General features: G+C 37.8%; 2 protein-coding genes across 2 annotated transcripts; both read right to left on the reverse strand.

Moving 5' to 3' along the window:
• On the reverse strand, positions 1-10,170 carry LOC307023135 (tetraspanin-5). The gene is made up of 10 exons (XM_079656187.1): positions 9,709-10,170; positions 7,543-7,593; positions 5,739-5,885; positions 5,463-5,633; positions 5,222-5,347; positions 4,016-4,063; positions 3,244-3,360; positions 3,094-3,155; positions 1,953-2,006; positions 1-1,849 (listed from the first exon to the last, which is right to left on the reverse strand). The coding sequence occupies exons 1-9, from the start codon at positions 9,790-9,792 to the stop codon at positions 1,994-1,996; spliced, it is 819 nt and encodes a 272-aa protein (XP_079512313.1). The 5' UTR covers positions 9,793-10,170; the 3' UTR covers positions 1-1,849; positions 1,953-1,993.
• A 1,354-nt stretch (positions 10,171-11,524) lies between these two features.
• acer2 (alkaline ceramidase 2) lies at positions 11,525-23,318 on the reverse strand. The gene is made up of 6 exons (XM_079653708.1): positions 22,925-23,318; positions 22,401-22,515; positions 18,889-19,030; positions 18,246-18,383; positions 14,398-14,535; positions 11,525-13,869 (listed from the first exon to the last, which is right to left on the reverse strand). The coding sequence occupies exons 1-6, from the start codon at positions 23,036-23,038 to the stop codon at positions 13,683-13,685; spliced, it is 834 nt and encodes a 277-aa protein (XP_079509834.1). The 5' UTR covers positions 23,039-23,318; the 3' UTR covers positions 11,525-13,682.

Consider the following 23,318-nt stretch of genomic DNA (forward strand, 5'->3'; position numbering starts at 1 on the left):
TTTGCAAAGACCCACCATTTATTCAGATATATATTTACAACTTGTCACGATCCATTTATTTACAAGAATCAGGAGTACATGTAAAACAAAATGTATAATCAGGAGTATGTAGAAATCACAAATATGGCACTGAGTGGTAAGAAAAGTGTGATCAGTCAACAACAATCATATGAAGCTTTTAGTGGAAAAGGGGATATTTGACTCCAGCTGTATTACATTTATAAGATATCAGAATGCAGAAATGCATTTTTTGAAATATATTTTTGGTAAGGATGTTCAGTTCATCAAAGCTGCAGGAGATCTGACTGCAAAGTAAACGCTGAGTAACATACTGCAGGTTCCGCCTTTACATAAAATGGCTGCTTTGACTTTCTTGCTATGCAGTTCTATTAACATGTTTACACAAAATGATATGCCTCCATATTGTTAAGAAAGAGAAACATACAAGTTATATTTCAGTCCAAAGTGTGCATTTAAAATAATGCTGGTGAAGCAGCATGTGTGCTGCTCTGCTTTCAAGTAATGTACAGTATGTATAGAGGCTATAAATCATTTCTACGTTCAGTTGAGTCCCACCAAGCAGTTCCAGCATGCCATTAAAGATGAGCATTGGAAAAAGCTTGTATCCTAATTTTCCAGTGAAAACTTACAGATCAAAACATTTAACACAACAAAAGAGGGTATCTCATCAAATAGGCAGATTCCTTAAAGGAAATACATCGGCAACAACTTACAAAAAAAAAAGAGGGAATGGCTGAATGGACACTGACATTAAGGTAATGTGCAAGGAATGACATCACACTCAGAATGTGCTGAAAAACTTTTCCTGTCAAACTGCTTTTGGAACAAATATCCAACATTATGGAGCACCATGAAGTAACAGATGTAGTTTGCACGTTTTTAAGGAAAAGTGCCCCCTCCAGTGGCTACTGCTTGACTAACAGTCCATCATGACAGAAGTCTCTCTTGAAGATTAAAATATGAAGATTAAAGTGCTTAAGGCTGAGTTTTGATTTGGATGTCACATCTTCTGCTTTCTGTCAGTATGTATTATTACTTTTCTATCTCAATGACAAAACTCTTAACAACTGCAACTTTGCAAAGCATACAATACCATTCATATCTCTTTGTGATACCACAAGCTACTGAACTACCTCAGCCCCAACAATACTCTGCTTACAAACTGTATGTATCTGTAGAATATGAGCATAATGTCACAGATAGAAATTAATTCAAAGTTAATTATCTATCTCTTTAAGTATATTTCAATAAACATTCAACAAAGTGCTAACCGGCCGAGTCACTTCAAACTACTTACTATTTTACAATTATTTTTTTTTAAATACCTAACATTAATGTAATACATGTAGAAGAGCCATTGTCCTAACGGTAGACAATAGGCATGCAGTGCATTTCCAGAATCACTTTTATCTTTGTACACAACTTTTACATGCAGTGTTAACACTGCTGCTGTGAGACATATAAAACCAAGGCCTTTTTCTGAGGGAAGCACCACCTCTGGTAACACATCAAAGCTGTTTGTCCTGTGTACAAGTAATGACCCTCCTCATTTTCAGAAAAATAAAATAATCTGAAGTGGGACTTTTCCTTTGAGCCACTTCACCACCAAAGCTGCTTATAATTGTGTAAAGCCTTTGCATTGCATTTGTTTAATCTTAACTGTATGAAAGCTACAATACATTTTAGAAGTTGTGCTTCATTCAAAAATGGGGCCACAAATAACTCTAAAAATAACTCTACATTTACTATTTACATGTGAACAGGACTCTTTGTTTGGGACACAGCTGATTAATGTATTTCCCTTCGGTGCTGGCGTCCAAACAGAGTCCTGTAGAAGAAAAAAACACATGGAAAAAATCAATTAAATCCATCAATACAAATATAAATATGTATATGCCGCAACATTAATGGTGAAAGGTAATTGTGCTTACCTGGCACATCCTTCTTGCCCTTTGGAGTTTCTGTGGAGATCTTAGGTAAACAAACTGCACAAAACAAGAGGAAGATGTATGAACCGATGCATTAAATGAATACATTATGCATATATTACGTAACAAGACATGCACACGTCTCAGTGAGGACGTGCAAAGGGAGGGAACAGCACCTGGCACAAGCTGCCTACATGCATGGAGTCTAATGAAGGCCACAAGAAACACATCCATCCCACTATTATTTCTTTATTAATACTACAAGTGTTTCTGGTAATTAACCCTTAAGGCTGTAGTTGGGCACAGTGACTTTGGTAATGTAATACTATGTTCACCATCTTAGTCTAGCATGTTAGCTAACATCTGCTAATAAGCAGAGTACAGTTGAAGATGGTGGGAATGTCATTAGTTGGAAGGATTGTACTCAAAAGCACAAATGCCAACCTCATGGTGGCGCTATTGGAAACTTCAGAGGCTCACCAAAGTTAGATGAAGGCCTTAGGAGCCATGAAAGCCAATTGTGCTAATCCAACCAACAGATGTTAGGGTATTTTACAGGACAAATGATCATTTGACTTGATGATGCTAGAGGAAGGGTTAATCAAAGTAATTAAATGCACACTAAGGATAATATGAATGTTGATACTAAAAGACTATACAATATTTAAAGTTGTGGAGATATGACACGGAGGTGATCTCTGTACCCATAGATCTCGGCCTCCGTTACGGGTTGTATAGCTTCATTGTTGTTGATTGCGTTCACCTGGTGCCCGTGTGTTGTCTCCTCCCCCCCCCACCTGTGTCTTATTGGCCTGATTAGTGTGTGTGTATTTAGGCTCTGTTTTCCCTGTCAGTGGACTGGTAGTGTGTGGGAGATCCTTGTGGCTGGTGACTGTGTTCACATGAGACGATTGAGGCTGTGTCATGTACCACAAGGAGTAATAAATGCCCACACCGGGTTGTATTTGGACGTTCTGCCTCTGCCTCCTTGCTTGGTCGGGCCGCTCAACGGTCAGTCTCACAGGAGATATGTCATGTCTTGTACATTTATGCAGCTAAACATTTGTATTTATTCATTTCATATCAATATCAATAACTCCTGAGAGTGATGTTGTGCCTAAATGAACAAAATGTTGCCACCTACCAACTTTCTCTCACAGCTTCAATGTCGCTTACGAGATTCTGTGCTAAACAGATGCCAAAAATCTGAAACAAAGATCAACAGTTTTCATTAGGTTAGTTAAAAGTCGACAGCGATGAGATATTAAACTAAACCGTTTGTATTGTTCCTCACCTGTAGTAATGCAATTCCAATGAAGATGCCTGCCACCACTGTCAGGTTCTCTTGAAGCCACTTTTCAAACTGAGGAACGCATCCTTTTATATAGATGAAGGTCCGCTGCTCAGAGTCCTGACAAAACATAAAAACATGTGTTACAGCCTGACAATCACCAGCATAATGGTAGTTTCTACTTTGTTTATTCTTTTCAAAGTCCTAATACCTAATACTACTGGCGGCGATGAGGTGGGGATTTACTTAGCTGTGTAGCACTTGACAGCATAGTTATGTTTAATGGTAGCACATGATTCTCCTTTTCATCTTGTGGTCTCCTTCACAATAAAATCCCTCTGCACTAATGTTTCCTGGTTGTTAACACACTTTGCTCACAGTTGTTCTACTCTGACTGTTGTAAAACACTACTCTACTCTGGCTTCTACTCAAATGTATAACCAAAAAAACAAACACAGGCTTTTCCCTATGTTATGCCTCTATGGAGAAAGAACATGGCTAATGATGGGGGAGGGGGGTCAAATCCCAGTGCATTGCTGCATCATGAGTAATACCATACGGCCCAAAGTGCTGATGGGGAGCCAGCTGCTGCGTTTTGAAGACTGTGGAGTAGTGAAACATACTGAAAGAGGAACATTGTGCCGAGGGTGGAGTACCTGATGACCTCATGCAGCCAAATAGAGGCTGAAAAAGCCAGAGAAATGTCTACTCTTCTTACTTTTGGGCGAGGCTCTCAATCTCTGTTATAAAGGAACGTTTCTGTTAAGCCACTCACCGGTTTGGCTCGTATGTCGTAGCCACACTGAGTGTTGATTACATCCTCCTGTGAAGAGAAGACAGTTGATGCTTGTACTTTTTTCGAAAGGTGAAGTCAAAAAACTTAAAATGTAACGTGATGTTAAAACAGTAATGCTGCTTCTTTTCATTTAGAAATGTTTCACTTCCGAGGCTATGTGGAATACACCTGTGAAAACCTGCAAAGTCTTAAACGAGAGACTCAAAACTTGGATAAGAGTCAGATTTAGGTCACAAAATTGGGACTTTAGACTTCAGTGCTGTGATTCATGGTTGACCTGGTAAAATCCTGAAACATTTAAACAGAGAGCGACAGGCCAGCCTTGAATTGTCACGCAGAATGAATATTTAATTATTAAGCATATGCATGGAAGACATTACTTACACAACAGTGAAAGGAACATTTGGTGTTATGTTTATCTTTCCATTAGTCATCAAATCCCACGGAAAGCACAAAAAAAGCCTGATTAGCCAAAGCCTGATTTAGTATGTACTTCTCTGTGCCAGAAAGCTTAACTTTCTCTTAATCCTAATGCGCTGTGTGCCCTAAAGATACAAGACTTGGTCTTTAAATGCTGTATCATTTTCAAGGTCAGTAATCGGGGCCTTGTAGTCTTGTTAGAAAGACTTAAAAACATCTCTGATTGAACTTTAAAGTCCTATTCATGCTAATCTTTGTGTTGCTCTCAAAGAGGATGACCTTTATGGGACAGCGTGTGCTTTGGTCAGCATTTAAAAAAGAATCTTGTGCAACTTTCATTACTGTGAAGTACGCCTGTTCTGATAAAGCATGGACACTGTTGCAGTTCAAGCATTTTTCTGCCAAAAAAAAGTCTTGGTCAACGCAACTCCTCCTAGACGCTTTTCAACTTTGCTGTGCTGGCAGAGTCTGAGAGGAGTCAACCCTGAGGCCTCGACGTCCTGTTGGCCGGCAGCCATGACAGTTGACAGCGCCAGCCTGCCTTCTGGAGGGCGCAGATAACAAGGCTATGAGCTACAGGGAGGATCCTCAAAATTGTCCCTCTATCTAACGATTCAACATGTTAAAAAAGTGACTTACTCAATTTGTACTCCACACAAAAACACCAAATTACACCCATAGGCATGTTGTGTAATGCAGTAAATGGGGATAATTTGGCTGTGGATGAGAAAGACTGAAGTGTAGTGAGTTTTTGTGGCGACATACCGCAGGATCTTTGGTGCAGCAGGAAAAGGGCACTCCACATTTCTCACGACTCGGGTTTGTATCAGTGCAGTTAAAGTAGATGTTCAAATTCCAGTCGTCAGCTCCAAAAGCTCCACAACACTCCCACTACAAGGTTAAACAAGCAAAAAGAAACACACATGAATTCCAACAGTGTCCCACAGAAATGTTAAAAACAACACTGGAGTGAAATCAGAACTGAAGATAAAGAAACATTGCTCACGTATTCCTGGGTGAAGTCTATCAAGTTCTGCAGATCAATGTCGTCTCTGTAAGCCCGAATGTTGTTGTTAATGAAAAAGTTGAGCTGGTCCTTGATCCAATCCTTGAAGACAAAGGCCAGGATTCCTGCAGTCAGCTCCAGGAAGAAGATGATGCCCAGGAACACAGAGAACTGAAAGATATTTAGCAATATTATTATTATTATTATTATTATTATTAGATTCAGAGTGGAAAAAAAACGGTATTTCTTCACCACGTGTTTGATAAGGAAACGTACAAATTTAAGCAAGAAAGAGTTTTCTCGCAGTGCTCCGATGCAACCAGCGAATCCGAGGACGAACATCACACCACCCACCACCAAGAAGAGCCAGACGGGGTCAAAGCCCCCCAGGTCTGTGATGGAGGAGATGTTGGAGAGAACACCCTGGAAAAACAAAGTGAAGGCTTAGAGTCATAACAAGAGAAATCATCTAAAATCTGATTGGAGACCACTATCTCGATGAGCTTGGCATAAACACCCTCCCAAAGTCAGAACTTCAACAGTTTGATGACATATCTTTTGCAATCTAGACCAAGCAGCTGGCTATCTTAGCTTAGCATAAAGACTAAACTCAGGTTGTTGATTTTACACCAACGTTTTGTCTGCATGGTACGGCCAAGCTCTATTTAATTAGAATCTCTCTTTTTCGGTTTTAAGTTGGTCGAACTTTTGGATCAACCATATTTGTTTTGACTGTGGTGGATAATTGACAGTGCAGTGGTTCCTCTGATACGTTGCAGATGTAAAGCATTTAGCGAGTGTTGCGTATGATGTTATGGCAGAGGGGATTAGTCATTTGTGTACTACAGATCAAACAAATAGGATACCACATGTTCATTGGTGAGCTTTAATGATGTTGTTAGGTGGAGTTTATTCTTAGCGGCTGCTGTTTCCAGCTATATATTTATCATACAGATATGAGACGCCCCAATCTTATTTTTTGCAAGAATATTTCCCTATTTCCCAAAATGTTCCCACTTAAACTGTTACTCGATGTATTGTTATTGCTTATTTTGTCTTCAGTTAGTTTTGTAACTTGGCTAGTGAGCCCTTTTTATTTTTGGATTAATTAGGCTATATCATCTCATTTTGGCAAAGCAGTTTCCTCTATCTTTTTTTTCTCCCGGTTATTTAATATTTTGTTAATTTTTCTTCATTTTACCCTTGACTATTACCTAACAATCATTGTTGATTGAATCTTTTTGAGGTTTCTGACTGTTGGTCAGACAAAACAAGACATCTGAAGACAATCACCCTTTGCTTATAGGATGTGTAATAGAACTAACTTACTTAAATAATATCATTGTTTTATGTTTATTTATATTTACTATATTTAAGAAGGTGTGTTGCAATGTTGTTAGTTACACTTTATGTGCACCAACAGTATGACCTTCAACTCAGGTGAACTGAGAAAAATCCTGATATGGCCTCCCCACCTCCCTAACTTCCAGAATGATCCTTTCATTATCACCAAGCGTCACCCCTCCCTTTCTCCTCTCTCGGTGTTAAATATGCAACCTAAACTCTATCCTTCGTCTTTCACTCTGCAGACTGTATACTCTCTGTATGACTGACCGAACTTTCTTACAAGAAATAAAATACGACAAAGACAGCTGAATGGTTTGATTCTCTGTCCACATTTGATAAATACATTTCCACCATAGATGTTATTTTGGTTCATTGTTGACCAAATAGTTAATGATATAATCTTTAAAGGTTGTCAGTGAAATTCCTTACGAATAAATCTCACTGGACTCTTTTCACTTTTTCCATCTCTCAGCTGAGAAACACAATGAATGAATCTGTAAAATGCATCAGATCTGTTCTTCTTTCCATTGTACAGAGGGGCGTCCCACCGGAAATCATGACATTCCTTTCAGATTCAGGAAAGCCACTGCTATTATATCGTTCAGCCAGACGGGTGAAAGCACAGGAGATGAATGTAAATGATCTGCTTAGTGCGTGTATCCATAAGTGAAAGGATTTACACAATGAATGAATTAAATGTATTGTTTCACTGGGAGATAAGCCGTTAAATCACCTTTTCGTTCCATGCCCACAGCCCGATGCCGAGGAATGCCAATCCAAGGAACTAACAGACGGAGAAAGAAGAGAGAGACAACGGAGCAAATTATTTTGCGCTGACTGTAACATGTAGTCATCACACAAGCACAGAAGGGAAACCACAGAGAGAGTTTCCTGGCAGTGATCCAATAACTTAATATTTCTTTTGACAGTCTGCAGGAGACTCCCACATTAGAAAGCTTCTTCCAGCAGCTTGAACGCATTACGACTGTACAAGTTTCCACCCTGAATTTAAGACTCCAAAACCACATTCCAGGAGTTACAAAGTCAGGAATCAAGGTCAACATTACAATTAATTTAAATGTATAACATTCGATAAAAACTATAGTTGATCTATTAAAAAACATAATTTATTAGTAATTTAAGTAATCTAATAATGGGGATTTGTTTTACATTTTAATATTTGTTCCAAATACTGGTCAGCAGATGACAGCAGCTTGTGATGGGCATTTGTCATTTTTCTTTACAATGTATACACTGAATGGTTGGTCAATTAATTAAAAAAAAAACTGGAGATTGAGACCAAATCGAATAAATAGGAAAAGCCTCTGATGTTTTCCTGGGTAAATTGTTACATTTATTTGTGTAACGTATTTGATGGCTTTGGTTGATCCGAAAGTGTAGGATTGAAGAGACCAAAATATCTATATAAAAGATTCACGATTAGGTTTACACTACAGTAAGTGTTTTTGTGTAGGATTGTAAGACTGGCGTATATCAACAGAAGGTGAGTGTTATTTCGTATAAAAATGCCAATTTCTAATAAGATTAATAAGAATTCAGACAAATAAACTAGCCCCATTTAGCAAGACTACACTCCAGAAAGAAATGCTGTGAATTTAACTCTACATTTTGCTATTGTTTAATCCATTGCAGAGGAAGGATGAACAGATGCGTCTGACACTTCCTCTGATGATATATTTATGTTGAAGGGAGCAGAGGGGTCACTGCTTGCACACTGAGACCCTCCGTGGGGCCGACAGGTGGACTTCCTCTGAAGGGCCACACACATGTTGGCTCCACTTACGTCACTTCAAAAAGGGACAGATGATATGAGGATATATTTTGAGACATGTGAGTATGTGCAACTCTTTCTTTGAATTTTCCTGGACATACGTAAGAGTCAGTTGACATTTTTCCAGTATTGTAAATCAATGAGCCTGACTGCTGTTTAGCAACATTGGATTTTATTTTAATCACATCCAGGTATTTAATCCATTAACAAATATATTTCTAAATGTTCTTGAGAATAGACACTGATTTCAAATGTACAGATTGAATTAATCAATCAACAGAAAATTAGGCAACAATTGATAAAACATGTAAAGTAGTGCTTGGTTCAGCTTCTCAAATGTAAGGATTTTATCCTTAGCATTGTGTAACATCATTGTAATTTGAACATCTTTATGTTATTCACTGTTGGTAAGTCAAAAACAAGGAATTGGAAAATGTCCCTTTGGACTGCTTTCTGATGTGTAGACACAACAGATAATCAAGAAGAAAACTACCACTGAAACTCATGTCGGATAAAGCACCATTTATATTAGTGTCTATTAATGCATAGCATCACTAAGCCATCTGCTATTCCTAATAACTCCTTTAGAAGACATGTTTTAACCTGCTTTTACACAGTTAAACCGTATCAGACCTCCAACCAGGTTCTGTATTCAATTGGTAACTGGAGGCCTTAAGTGGGATGTCCAGAAGTCACAATGGGGTTACTTGTGGGATTCAAAACCCTGAAGGTGTCTGTTTCTCCTGTGATTTCCCTCAGTACATGGTGATGATCAGAAAGGGATTTGCTCCGACCAAACATGACTGACACCACATTAAAAAGCGCTCAGATGTAAACAAGTGATCACTCGAGCTCCCTCACACTGATGCTGTCTATACAACAACAAAAGCTGAAGGGTGACAGTGCAAGCAAGTGCACAGGAGCTGTGCGCCCATAATGCAGGGGATGAAATCATCCCCATCATAAAAAATGGAAAGAAAGAAAACCGCTCTCGCTGAATTAGAAACAAGGTTGCTGTTGACGGAGAACAAAAGCATGTCATGTCAGTGAGTATTAAACTGAGGATATCAGGCCTAATGTCCTGAACACAGCAAACAAGGGACTTACCCAGAATATGATGTTGAATCCGAAGATAAAATACTTAATGCAGCAGCTCACTTCATGAGCCTTGAAATGCTTTCCTGACATCATTTTGGATGTGTTTTTGTTATCTTAAACGCCGCCCGCAGTGAAAAGGGAATTACATATATGGTCCTCTTATGTTTGACAGCCTGGCTGTGGAAACACCTTTTGGTTTTAAGGCTCGACAAACGCGCCGTCAATTGTTTTTGCGTCTAATAATAAACATCCTACTGTATCTCCGCGGACAAAAGGCGCAGGAGAAGCCGCAGAGCTGCGTTGAATCTGCCGGTGGGATATCAGTAGAGATATCCGGTTATTTCCGATATGGATCTCCAAAGGTATAACGGTGAAATAAAGCCCCTGATATCCACCAGATTAAAACCGACGGTCTTCTATTTGACCCATAATCTAGACATGGCTGTTTTTTGGTTGATTTGTGCGGGAACCAATGAGAGTCTTCAGTGATCACAGGAGGCGGGACTTCCTCCTGTGCGTCACTGCCTTCGTATGACCATGTAATATAGTCACCATTATATTATAAAACACTTTAAAGTATTATTTATTCATTGCCAAAGAAATCATTTGACATTTGATAAAAAATGCGAGAATATAGCATTAAACTTTTATACCCTTTTTGTGTAAATATACAAATAACTGTTGTATAATACTTAAAAACTAACACACTTTATAATAGGTGATTGCATTTTATTCAAGCAGTTTTTGTTCAATATGACCTTTATTTTAAATGTTTCACAATATAATTTTCCAGATTGTATGTCTTCATGCCACTGTTATTTACACATTCTTTGACTGTCAATCAGGAAGTAAGGGAACAGAGGGAATTTTTTAAGATATTGGTTTATTTCACAATTAATGTTTGTTTTTTCTCTGTGTAATAAATCAAGTAATTTCAATATGGTATTTTTTATATCAAACACTTTAGATCGTCACGTAAATCAGCATGACTGCACAACTTCTGCAATTTCTTTTTAAAAACTATGCTTCACCATGATATAAACCCCAATAGAATTAAAGCAGAAGGGAATGTATTAGATTTACACATCTGCAAATATCTAGTTCAGATCAGGCTTTGTTAAAAGCTTGCACTATATGTTCCTTCCTAATCTCAGTACAACCTGCCCGATGACCTGAGGATTTTTAAATCTGTGTTCATGTCTACAAAAATTGGTAAAATCTCAGGTTTAAAATGACTTACAATGTATGGGTTTGTGAATATCTTTTTTCTTTATATATTTTGTTCTTGTATTTTATTTACCGTATTATTTTGTTCCTATATGTATTTTACTGGGAAGCACATTGAGTTTATTGGGACTTCAGTGTACTGCACAGTTATATAATTGTTTGTGTGTGTGTATAACAAGAAGTATGTTAAAGAGACTTTTATATGTTACTGAAAAGGGTTTCATTTGTAAACTGTACGCACATAAATCTGTACATTTGTATAAAAAAAAAATTGTTGAAAGACACAAGAACAGTAATGACTCGGTTTATGAATTAAATCACTTCAAGGATTGATTTATGTCATTTTCACATCCTAAAAACTGAAAGCAGATGAAGGTTATCTGTGCTGAAACAGCTGAGAAAAACAACATAAAGTAGGCGTGGAAAAACGTTGCCCCCTGGTGGGTTGTCTGAGTCCTTTTGATTCTCCATGCAAAGATACCTCAGTTTACATGACAGAAAGAAGCAATAAATAATTAATGATGAAGAATATTTTTAAATGCAAGCATTATTCCAACCTGATATTGTATGTGGTTTGTGAAATAAACACCAGCAATCATTTTAAGTATTGGCTTGTTTTATTGCATAAAATAAGACAAAAGTACTAATGTTCTCCTAATCTATAACATATTTGTTTACAAAACAGGATAAATTATGAAAATAAATATTTCTGTGCAGTTTGTCTATATTGTCAATGCAGGCGGAGAAAGAAATGAGATTTCTATACAAATGTAAGTCAATAAAAAAGACTTAACTCATTGTTTTGAGACCATTACCATACCTCATGCCAAGACAAATATCACGATGCAGAGGGCAGCGTTTGCCACCCTGTCCTGTTCACACAAACTTTAGCAGAGTGATTCATACAAATGATCCAACATCGTAGATAAGAGGTATGATATCATTTGCAGCATAATAAAAGCATTCTGGTGCACAATATATTTGCTCACATTGTTAATACTGTCCCAAAAGTTTCCACTAAAGATAAAATAATAATTAAAAAAACATGTTGGCAATACAAAGGTAATATAGTAATCATGCACTATCAAAAAACCATTCACCCTTCAAATTTGGCTGCACTTTACATAGAAAAATATACATTGTCTTAACAAAATACTTCAGAATCTCACAAAAATACTAGCTTTTTCCTTTAATCATGAACATTCACTCGTTATTTTAGCAATTTGAGTTCCCAGAAGCCTCTGCAGGAGGGCAAGACTAACATAATATGAGTGAAGACAGCCTGAGGCAGTTTTCAAGAACATTTAAAACAATGGTTTGTGGTGAAAAAGCTTTGGTGATCCCTGACAATTAGGGTTTGTGTTTAGCTTTGCAACACCCATCATACTTCCCTTTTATATTCTACTTACATATGTTCTAACTGTTTCTGTCAACTGACACAAATAGGTTCTTAGGTCAGCAGTATTAAAACCCAATACATCCCACAACTTATATTTAATATGACACTGTTTTCCCCCATTTTTCCCTTAACACTGTCAGATACATCTCACAAGGACACCGTGTACCTCCTTTTGCTTTTGTAATCCATTATCCTGTCTGATTAAGGCTTTTTGCAAAGTTTTTAAAAGTTGAAATAATATTTAGCACAAAGTCTAAAATACTGAGCCTGGAAAAAATAACCTTGAAGAGTTGAGGTGCCTGTTTGAAAAACAAAATCTGCATTGAAAACATCAGCATTAGAATCACTACATTAGCAAAGTTACAACATTGTAAGTGTGCAATTAGCCATTGGCTTTGAGAACCATTCTTGATTTTGTGCAAAATATGTAAATATTTCCTCGAATAGTCAAACCTAATTCAATTCGATTTCACATTCGCATTTTGTTTTTTAACTTTGGGATTTGGCAAATAGCAAAGGGTACCTTTTCATTCAGTTATGTTTGAATTATGTTTTTTCATAGGAAAAAATCTGCATACTACATTGTTAATGAACATAATATATACAGGAGTATATTAAACACAAATATCATATACACAATGGCATGCTGGAAGTAAAATAAAGCACACCAAATACATAAAGAAGTCTATGTGACAAAATGCTGGTCCACAAAGAGGGCAGGTAGGACAGCCATTACATGTTAAACACATGAGGCCTTGTGTTAAATACTTAAAACACTTCTTATGAACCAGCTTGTTGATTAATTGAGCATAGTTAGATTGGCAAAGCAGTACAATATGAAGTATTAATGGATTATGCATTAATCACAGCTAATGAATCCAGTTCTGTATTGTTTCTAAATATGCTTTCATAATGGCCAGACTGCACCTATGAGATGCAATACTTGTGTTTATAAAGGCAATACAACGCTTTATAATGAGGTTTTCTTAGTTACTAGAAAATGTACAAAATCTTCCTATAAAAGAAGATTGAAATGCATAATACCAATACTTACATGATCACATATGTAAAGCCTGAGAATATGTTTGGAACACTTTAAATCTTTCTTGGCTTTGTTACCGTGTTAAAAAAAATCACCCTTTGATCGTCAAGTTAGTTACTAATGTGTAACAGCTTTTGTTCTTTGACAGAGTTGCATAAACACTGCTGTGTAATGAAATCAGACAGGGACGGAAAAATAGAGAATTCCTCGCAGTCGGACCTAATGTGCATCACCCACATGACCCGCTGCCATGATCGATGCTTCCTGGTGAGAGGTGTTGAAGCACGGCCAACATAGCAGCAACATCGGGTCACTTTAAGTCACCTTGATTGCAGACTTCTTATGGACACAGAGAAAGTAAATGTAGGGCACGCCGATGAAAGCCCATTTCTCATTTGGCCAGAACATGATGACGGGTCCTCGCTCTGGGGCCTCAGTCGCAACGTCAAAGTAGGCGAAGCAAACGCACCCCAAGTAGGACGCCAGGCAGATCAGGATGTGCCTGTAAGAGCAATGAGTCTGAATAAATAAACTGGCTAAAAAAAAAGCTCTGTAAATATATCCAGGTGTTTGTCTGTAATTTGGTCTTTAAAAACTAATTATTTTACAACAAAATGGACCCAGTCAATCAACTTTTTCTGATATTTTGCTGAAATAAGATTTCTCATTCCATTTTTCTTGTTTCTAGGACAGTAATCTTCCTTCTTTCGTGTTTCAAAACCCACATATTCATTTTTAGAAGACTCTTGAATCCAGTTGATTTCTATAGGAAATATTTACAGTTATTTTTCAACTTCTTGTATGTACACACTATGGTATATAGTAAACAATGTTTCGTTTTTTACCTATCTCTGTTCAGCTTTGTAGTTCTGTATGTCTATATCTATCATTATGTAAATTGTTTAGTGTGTAAGTTAACTGAAACCCACAGGAACTGGGCTATTTATTTTTATGCAAAAACATAAATTGTCCATAACTTATAACCTTAACAACAGAAAACTACACTGACTAGTGTTGTTGTTGAGCTTACCAAGCACAGTGTAGGTAGGGAAAGTTGACAGATGACCACATCTCACAGAAGATCCTGTCACTGATCCAGCAGAGCAGAGCCAGCGCCCACCAGATCCCTGAGACCAGACCCAGCTTGAACACCCGGGGGTTCTCACACCTGCAGAGACACAACAGAGCACTGAGAAACATGTTCAACTGTGAAAGCAAACACAAATATACACAAACACAACATTCTTTTACTGGCTGTGTCGTCCACCCTGACTGGAGTGTTTCATATTCACCACTGAGATGTCCTCCATACCAAGATGTCAGGACGTTTACTTTTAGATAAGGGGATTATTTTCTCTTTCTTTCTGGAAGGCGACAGAACTGTGATCCAAGTACAAAGTACTCTGGCCTCTGCACAACTATCTATTTGGACTGTCCAATGACCTACAGAGACATGTGCTAATCCAGACTGCTGCTGATAAAAACTATTCTTAGTCATGTCCTCTTTAGACACATCAGTTTCAACCCTGAGACAGACACTAAGACAGACACAGAGACAAGTCAGACTCCATAGACTGTGTTGTTTATGTTGCAGCTGTTAGTCACTGTGACCCAGTTTGTCACCTTACCTTAATATGTGTACCGGATGAAGAAGTAGAATGAAAAAAGTCTTACATTTGAGTCATTGTTGTTCTGATAAGAAAGGAATGTTGAAAGCACAACAACGGACTTGTCTAAAGTGAAGTAGCAGCCATTATGTCTCTGAGACAACGGAGAGAGAATTGAAGACCATGCTTTCATCCTTAAACTACCTAATGTAACTTTTCAAGAGTATTAATAAGCCACCAGTTTCTAAGCATGTATTTCTGGTCACATGAGGAAAGAATCTCACACCCACTATCCTTGAGTTCATGTTTACACTGATTAATGAGGGAAATGTATCTCGCTAGGCACTTTTATTTGTATGTTACATACTGCACAGTCAGGGTTGGTCATTCTCTGTCAGTTCATCATTATAAAATTACCCAAAATGTTGTCAACTGAGTGATTATTATTATTATTATTATTATTATTGAAGAAAATATAAAATGCAGTGCAACATAAATACAAGTAGAAAACACTAACAAGGTCAGTTAAGTGTCTCAGTAAACATGAAATATATATTTTCTTTGTAACCAACATGAACCACCATGAGCTGCTGGTCCTTACAGACGCTGAAGCAGAAAACCCTCAGAGTATAATTTATACACAGTCTCTCTTTATGTGAAGTAAGTCAACTAATTAACCAACCAGGAAAAACCATGTTACATAATTGAACCAGAGAAGGAGCAGAAGAAAATGGTGTCACAGCTGCTCAACAGCAAGAGGAAGGACCAAAATAGATGGCCGATGATACGACTTCCCACAGGGGAAAAGGCTATTAAAGTCAATATTGTATTATTCTGTGAAGTGTTTTGATCGATGATGTTCAAGTGGGAAGAAAATTCTGACTTTTAATCAGGAAAGGTACTAAGCCAGCTATAGGCTCAGGAACTGCCTCTACATGCCAGAAGTATGACTACCTAAAAGTAGGGAAACACTCCTTCCTGCTGACAAACATACACTGAAAACCTTCACTGCACAGCTGGATATCAGCTCAAACAGAAGCATCAAGATAAAAACATGAGTTGAAAAAAAAGGGCTTCTCCTTAGAGGCACATGAGCCTCGGTGAGTGTGTAGAGAGTTTGAGTGTTGGAAGCAGAGATAAGTGAAGGAAAGGCCAGCCTGTCTATCTGGGGTGGAGCACTGCTGAGAGCCTCCTCTCCCCCGAGGGAAAAGAAAGGAAGAGGCTCCATCGGATCAGCAAAACAAAGCCTGATGTTTATCAAGGACGCTGGAGGTCTTAAATTATATAAAGGCTTAGTTTGCATGTTATATGGCTCTATTGACAGGACAGATTAAATAAACCACTTTATTCTGAGTTAAACTTGTAAGTTAGCATGCCACATTGTTAGTTATATGCGATGTTACATAAAAAATGGTCTAGCTGAACTGGGAAGGCAGTCTGTAAACTATGCTCACAAGAGTTTGTTTTAATTATTTTGTCTTTGTTTATCAAATGAAGAGGAGAGAGGGCTAGACAGAGAGAGCAGTGACATGCAACAAAGACCCACAACCGGAATTGAATCAGGGACAATGCAATTACAGTTAATGTTACTGGCTGCTCAACCCCACTATTATAACCTTCAAAATAAATCAAACCTTTCCTTTACAACAATGTTGTCACAGAAAGGAAACGATGGCCACAACTACAATAATAAGTCTGAGATCAATCTATTCTTTTAAAACCAGTCCAGTATCAATAGAAGATACAGTATTTATATTCTCTGATATGTATGTAGTATATAGGAATGTTTTATACTGGCTATTTACTTTGTGGCTATTTTTAACTAGTGTAAAAAGCCATGCAAGACAGCAGCGTTACATAACGGGCTTAAGCCAAGGACAGATAGAGTCCTTGACTTAAGCCCCATTACATGAACTCATGAAAATAAATAACTGTTATAGTACAGTCTGTGCATGTATCCATAATTGATTTTGCAATGTAAAAATAAATTGCACACATGCAAAAATGTATTTCTCTGACATGTTCACTTATGTTTGTTTCATATCTTGTCCTTTATGATTCACCTTGCCTGGTATTATTGCTTTAACACTAATGTATATTTGTGTTGGAGGTCCTATACACCGGACATATTGTTCATGTCCAACTGGAAGTGACTGGAATAGGGGTCAACAGCCGCATTGTACAAAAGCAAACAACAACAAAATATTCTGAGGCCAAAAGTCCATTAGCTGGGGCCACAGGAATTCTCTCCCAATTACTTTAGCGGAACAAAAACAAGCAGCATCGACAGATGAATGGCGGTGGCAGGAATTTCAGGAATTCCTAACAGGTTGAACAATGGATGACTTAAAGTTACAAGATTGACGGTGGTGAGTAAAGGATGTGGGAAACGGAAACAACAGAGAAGCTCGACATGGCTGTGACGGAGGAAAGCTACACACACACACAAACACACAGGGGCGTGAGTGGGTGTTGTGTGTTTTCAGGAACATTCTTTCACATTATAATGACCTATAATTAGCTTGGACCAGACAACATGTCATCAAAAGCACAAAGTACAAATGGACAAAGGTGAAATGTTAAAGTGCTGTAGACTGCAGAAAGGACATCTTGTTGTCACTGATACCATCATGTCAACGTATCTACTTAATATAACAGCAGTTGATTTGACTGACTAATCAACTTTGAGCCACTGACATGGACATTGAGAAATACTGCCGTAACTCTTAACCTAGTTACAGCCCAAATGTAGATTCATGCATCACAGAATTAAAACAGGTTGAAGTCTTACCTAGAATCTATACTAAGAAATATTAAAAACGTACTAACAGCCAGGAATAACCGCTGCTTAGCCCACATCAGCCTGCTTTTTGGATAGTGGTGAAACCCACTCGCATGAAGTAAACTGTGCTGCTTACACATGCAGACACGACAACCCAACAACGCACAATCCTGATCCAGCACTGTTCTAAGAATCACACAAAAGGAATGAAAGTTGGGTATGCTAGTAATACGATCACACTTTTAGTCAGTCGATACATTTAAATGATAAAATGGACCTGGATTTTTTCTCTGCTTCGTAAATGCGAGCGTAAGAAGAGTAAGAAATAGAAACTTCTCAGTCGGAGAAACTCTTCTTTTGAAACAGCCCCGACATCCTTTTCCCATTTATACTCTACATTAAAATTGGAGCTACGTTGGTCCCTGATCAAGGCTGCACATTCACCTGCCCAAACTCAACTTTGCATTCAAATAAATAACGTTAACTAACCTTTTTAGCTCAGTAATAAGCAGCACAGTGCAGGGGATGCCCAGAGTCATTAGAGACAATGAGTTGACGACAGGTTTAACAAAGGCCAGCCCAGTGGTGATCCCCGACAAGATGACGATGACCACTTTGAACCTCGACCTAAATGGAAAAGCAAAACAAGTTAGAAAAAAAACAATTGCAACAAAGACAAACACTATGTACAGCATTGTGAAACTCAGAAAGAATGTCTGGAAGCTTTTTCCAGAAATGACTATCCAGACAATAAACAAGATGCACTCAGCTACACGGGGGGCTTTATTAAGTGACAGCCTGAAGGGAAAGAGCAGCCATGATGGGTCTGTGACAATGGAAAGAGAAGTAAAAGACATGTGATGCAGTTTCTACTGGAGTCAGCTATCTGGGACAGGCCTATAATTAAACAGGGAGTCAAAGCACATTATGTGACAAAATACAGAAGGGGCCAAAAGACAGCTCCACTAAACATGCATTTCTACATGAAATATAAGAGAAGAAGTGACGTTTCCCTTGTTGTGAAACACAAAAGTGGAAACAGCATTGCTTCCTAAAACGTGTATGTAGCAAAACCACTACTGTATCAGACATGTCTGACTGTGTGTGTGCAAAAGTACAGAAGTCTACATACCGATCCCTCCTGAACATCTTGGGTAGGTATCTTTTGGGGAACCACATGGCGATGGCACACATCAGCACCCATAAGATGGCCAACTCGTCCAGCATCTGGCCGAGGAAGCTGAGTGTGGCATGGAAATATGTTGAGCCAATACCTGAAAGAAAGAGACACAAACACACCAGTTATTTGTCAGAAAATACAGATGTCGTCTCAATTTGGTAAGTGTGATAGGAAGCTGGAATAATAGGTGTGTGTTTCTTTAAAGAACTATTGATTTGATCAGTGTTTTCTGTCCATTTGATTAAAAGGAAAGTCCTATAGATATATCAGTTCACACTAAGCAGTTTGTTAGCTACTTTTAAATTGTTCCATTTTACTGCTGACATATTCCCATTTTCATATATCAAATGAGAAAAGTGATGTTAAACTAATGTGAAGTTTTACCTCTAAATAGGATAACTTCAAACAGATTATATTAAAAAAATAAACATTATAGTGACATTAAACGTTTTAAGCACAAAGGTGACATGTAGATTACAAACAGACGAACAATAAATTGATATCAGACTTTCTATAAATAACAAGTGGTGATATTATTAACATTATATAAATATGAATGCATTGTATATAATAATAATAATAATAATAATAATAATAATAATGCTACCTTTCCAAAACGTATTTCACTTTGTTGTTATTGTTGGTTTCGTCTCTTTTTTGGCAATTAAAGCAAGAATGGAAAAAAACATAAATGATTTTAGAGGCTCTGGATTATTGACACACTATTATTACAATCATGATATTTCATTTTTTTAAATATCAGTAATTGTCAGCTTTATCACAGCACCTCTGCTTGGAAACCGGTGTTAATGTACGGGGGGGTTTTGAGAGTCTGTGGAGGGTCAGCCCGAGCCCCTCTGTTATCGCGGCCCTGCAGACCTTCCGTTATCACAATAATCTGTGATCAAAACAGGAGATTCCTACAGTTTAACTAAATTCTTATCCAAAGATAATTCTGAGTCAGACGTTGCTGATCACAACAACCTGCCAGTGTATCTGTAAAAACAAAATAAACGTAAACAGAGATCGCCTGAATGTTCTCAATTAAATGTTATTATCGGATTACTTGATCGACAGACAAATGGATTGGTGATTGTTACAAAACTGATATGGCACGGTTTAAGTATTTTTCTTTCCAAACATTTCAAACATTAATTGGTTAAACCTTTTGGAATGTAAATATTTGCTTTAGCTCTCAGTCTTCTAGGATTACTAGATAATGTGTAGGATGGGAAAAAACATTCCAAGACATCCTATTTGACTGGATTAGGAAAACTGTTCATTACCGTCGGACATGTTTCTGATTATACAATGTGATAGAGGATTATTTGACTAGTCTCCTCCTTCTTATAATGTTCAACTTCTGTCCTTGCCTTAGTTTTTCTGTCTGTACAGACCGCAGTCATTTGGCTTCAGCGCCTTATTGTATAAAGATTAGCTGGCTGCTGTCTTCTCAGCTCTCTTAATCCGCTGTGAGATGACCTCCTTCTCAATATGCATAAAGCAAGGTGCTCTCCTTTAGGTAATGAAAGGACTAAAGATGCCATGTTTCAGAGAGTAAATCTTATCTGACCGAGGCCCTCTGGAGCCTTGTTCTTTGCATTAAATGTAACTTGTTTTTCTTTCTGATTTCTTTCTGTCTGATTACCTAGCTGGTTCGTGTCACTATTGTGTCTGAGAAAATGTCTTCCCAAAAATCTTCAGTGTCTGACATCAATTCAAAGCTCTCCAATGTCCTCTTTGTGTTTCCAGTTCTTTGGTCCAAGAATTTCATCACAAAATGTATTCAGATAAATAATCAGCAGATAAATGTAATAGTAATATAAACCAATGCTGTTTATGATGAGGTAGCAGGGAATTCAGTCGTCATAAATGTTCCAAACTCAGCTGAAGCCAAAACTAAAAGTAAAGCAGCCGACTGTTGTCTTCACACTTGAACCTAAAGGGTTGTTTTTCTGCTCGAGTCAAAGGTCGTCCGAACTCGGACACGGTGGTGAAGAGATTAACCAATGAAACCCGCCTGACAGCTGAGAAAGTTTTAAAAGCTTCCAGATTCCTAACAATGGATGCAGTCAGAGCTATAAGGCCACATATATGAGCATTTGTGTGTTGGAACAACTGAATAGTGAAAAAGCAGGCTGCTCTTATTATAAAATATATATATTAAAGCTGTGCAGTCCAGAGAGAAGCAAATGACCAGTAGTTTAAGTTCAGTTATGGAAAACCCATCAGCTATCACCCAGTAAGGCGCCCTCTCAGGAACATGGGGGGGGGGGGGTCTGTTAGGCTATCTTTGCTGACAGTGCAAGAAGGGTGTTTTTCTAACAGCTAAAGAAACAAAACACTGTAATCTTTCCAGGACTGCACTGGTATTTACACACAGTGGCCCCATTTAAAACCGATTTAATGTGTCAAATCGAATGAAATCTAGCGCAAAAGCCTTATTCATCCTACCCATGAATAAGGCCAGTCATGATTAAGTGTTTTTCTAACGTAGTAAATTGATTCAGGACAGCCTAAAGCCTTAACTGAGGACAGTGAAGGAGGACATAGCTGAGGAAACCTACTGTGACCAAACAGTGTTCCTGTTGTTCTTTGAGAGTGAGGGCCCCTATACATAGAACTCATACATCGTACTTTTTATATGTACTCCAATGTTTGTCATTTGAGAGGGCTACAGTTAAAGTTATATTTCATTATAGACTCATCTGCACATCCTTTTCTCAGTTTTATATTGTCAGAGAATACTTAAAATGTTATTTTACAACATTCTGAGCCCGGTCTTTAAATAGCTTTGTTTTGTGTAACTAAAAATCCCAAACTCCAACATATGTAGTTTATTAACCTGCTTATAAGTATTCAGGTTATATTCAATATTGGTTTATCTCCTGATGTATCTTTTTTATTAATAATTTGGTCTAAAATCTAAAACATTAATTGTGTAAATGCTGGTCACGATCTAATCCAAAATAACATATTAAAATGTATTGTTTTGTCCACAATATTCTGTAGTATAATAAAAGACTGTCAAACTAATGTTCCCATTTGAGAAGCTGGAACCAGTGGCTCTTTGCTTTATAAAAAAAATAAAAAGGGTCACGGTTTTTTTTTCCAAGTGATTTTTTAAATGTTGATATCAAACAGCTAAAAGTGGCAACAGCAGTGTGTTGTCTTTTATAAGATTATTAAAGACCACACTATCATTATATAAGAATAATTAAGCCGTAGTTGCATCAGAAATAAAGCATGCGTGCAGCGTGCTTTTTGTTACATTAAAATAAATGGCATGAAACACTACACTGACCATTAACAAAATGTAAATATTAGTATTAGTTATATGATTTGTCAGCTGAAGGAAGTTGCAGTGAAATTAAGAAGATGGAGGTCTCCCATAAAGCTGAACAGAAATGGTTATAAGGTCATCTCACAGAGTCATCATACAGTGTGGCAGCCAGACAACTTACCAACCACAACTAGTAGAATCCATATGAGGTAAATCCCACTGTTGAAATGTGTTGCATACTGGCGGAACAAGCACATTAATATGGGCGGCAAAACAAAAAACAAAATGTTGCTGATCTGAAATGATAAACAAAAAGGAAAAAGCTATGAGCAAAACATTATAGTTGAACTGATCGTGAGGCTCAATGACAACATGCTGGTCAGAAGTTGATCAGCATGGGCGTCGCTGGCCTTTAACCAACTTGACAGCCGGTGGAATTAAAAAAAACATTTTTAACCAGATGCTGTTTACAATAAACATCATGATGCTGAAGCTGAAAAGCAGTCCAAAGAAGTCCAATCTGTTGAATGTCAAAACAGCTAGCTATAGCTAAACTGAGAATAATAATACAAGCTATAAGTAGGCAGTGCAATACAAAGAAAAAAAAGCCAGAAAAGCTGCGGTCTAGTTAGCTTTGACTGTACAAAGAACTGTATTATGCAAACAAAAAGAAAGCAAACATCGTTAGGTAACGCTCAAACCGACCGTGTTGTAAAACTCAGCGATGCTGGGGTAAATTAGGTAATTGCCTTCACACCAGTCCACGTCCGAGCTGCCAGCCTGCAACTGGTCCCAGAAAATCAGATTAACATTACTCATGTCTGGACTAGTTCTGTCCGATGGACGGTGCAGGAAACTCTCCCCCGTCAGAGATCACGAAAACACACTAAAGCTGACTATCTCTCGGATCGCTGCTCATACGCTAGATTTGAACGTTTTGAGAGCTGACATTACGACGTGATAAACAACATAAATTGAGCTGCATTTTAAAGCCTCTGTCCTTTCACAAAGCTCCTGCTTGTCGTGACGCTCGGCGCTGTGTACACTGACAGCTGCTCTGTAGCCAAAGTGTGGTTAAGCGCTGCGAGAGGAGTCACTG

Source organism: Notothenia rossii (genome assembly GCF_949606895.1).
Source record: "Notothenia rossii genome assembly, chromosome: 1".
Lineage (NCBI taxonomy): Eukaryota > Metazoa > Chordata > Actinopteri > Perciformes > Nototheniidae > Notothenia > Notothenia rossii.

What these genes read in the sequence shown, in the direction of transcription:
- acer2 (XM_079653708.1), bottom strand. Translation starts at nt 23,038, where the DNA reads ATGAGTAATGTTAATCTGATTTTCTGGGACCAGTTGCAGGCTGGCAGC. An exon ending in TCGCTGAGTTTTACAACACG is followed by an intron (nt 22,516 to 22,924) that starts GTCGGTTTGAGC and finishes TTATCATTTCAG; the next exon opens with ATCAGCAACATTTTGTTTTT. An exon ending in AAGATGTTCAGGAGGGATCG is followed by an intron (nt 18,384 to 18,888) that starts GTATGTAGACTT and finishes TTTTCCATTTAG; the next exon opens with GTCGAGGTTCAAAGTGGTCA.
- LOC307023135 (XM_079656187.1), bottom strand. Translation starts at nt 9,792, where the DNA reads ATGATGTCAGGAAAGCATTTCAAGGCTCATGAAGTGAGCTGCTGCATT. An exon ending in TGTGGGCATGGAACGAAAAG is followed by an intron (nt 5,886 to 7,542) that starts GTGATTTAACGG and finishes TTGTTTTTCCAG; the next exon opens with GGTGTTCTCTCCAACATCTC. An exon ending in TAGACTTCACCCAGGAATAC is followed by an intron (nt 5,348 to 5,462) that starts GTGAGCAATGTT and finishes TTAACCTTGTAG; the next exon opens with TGGGAGTGTTGTGGAGCTTT.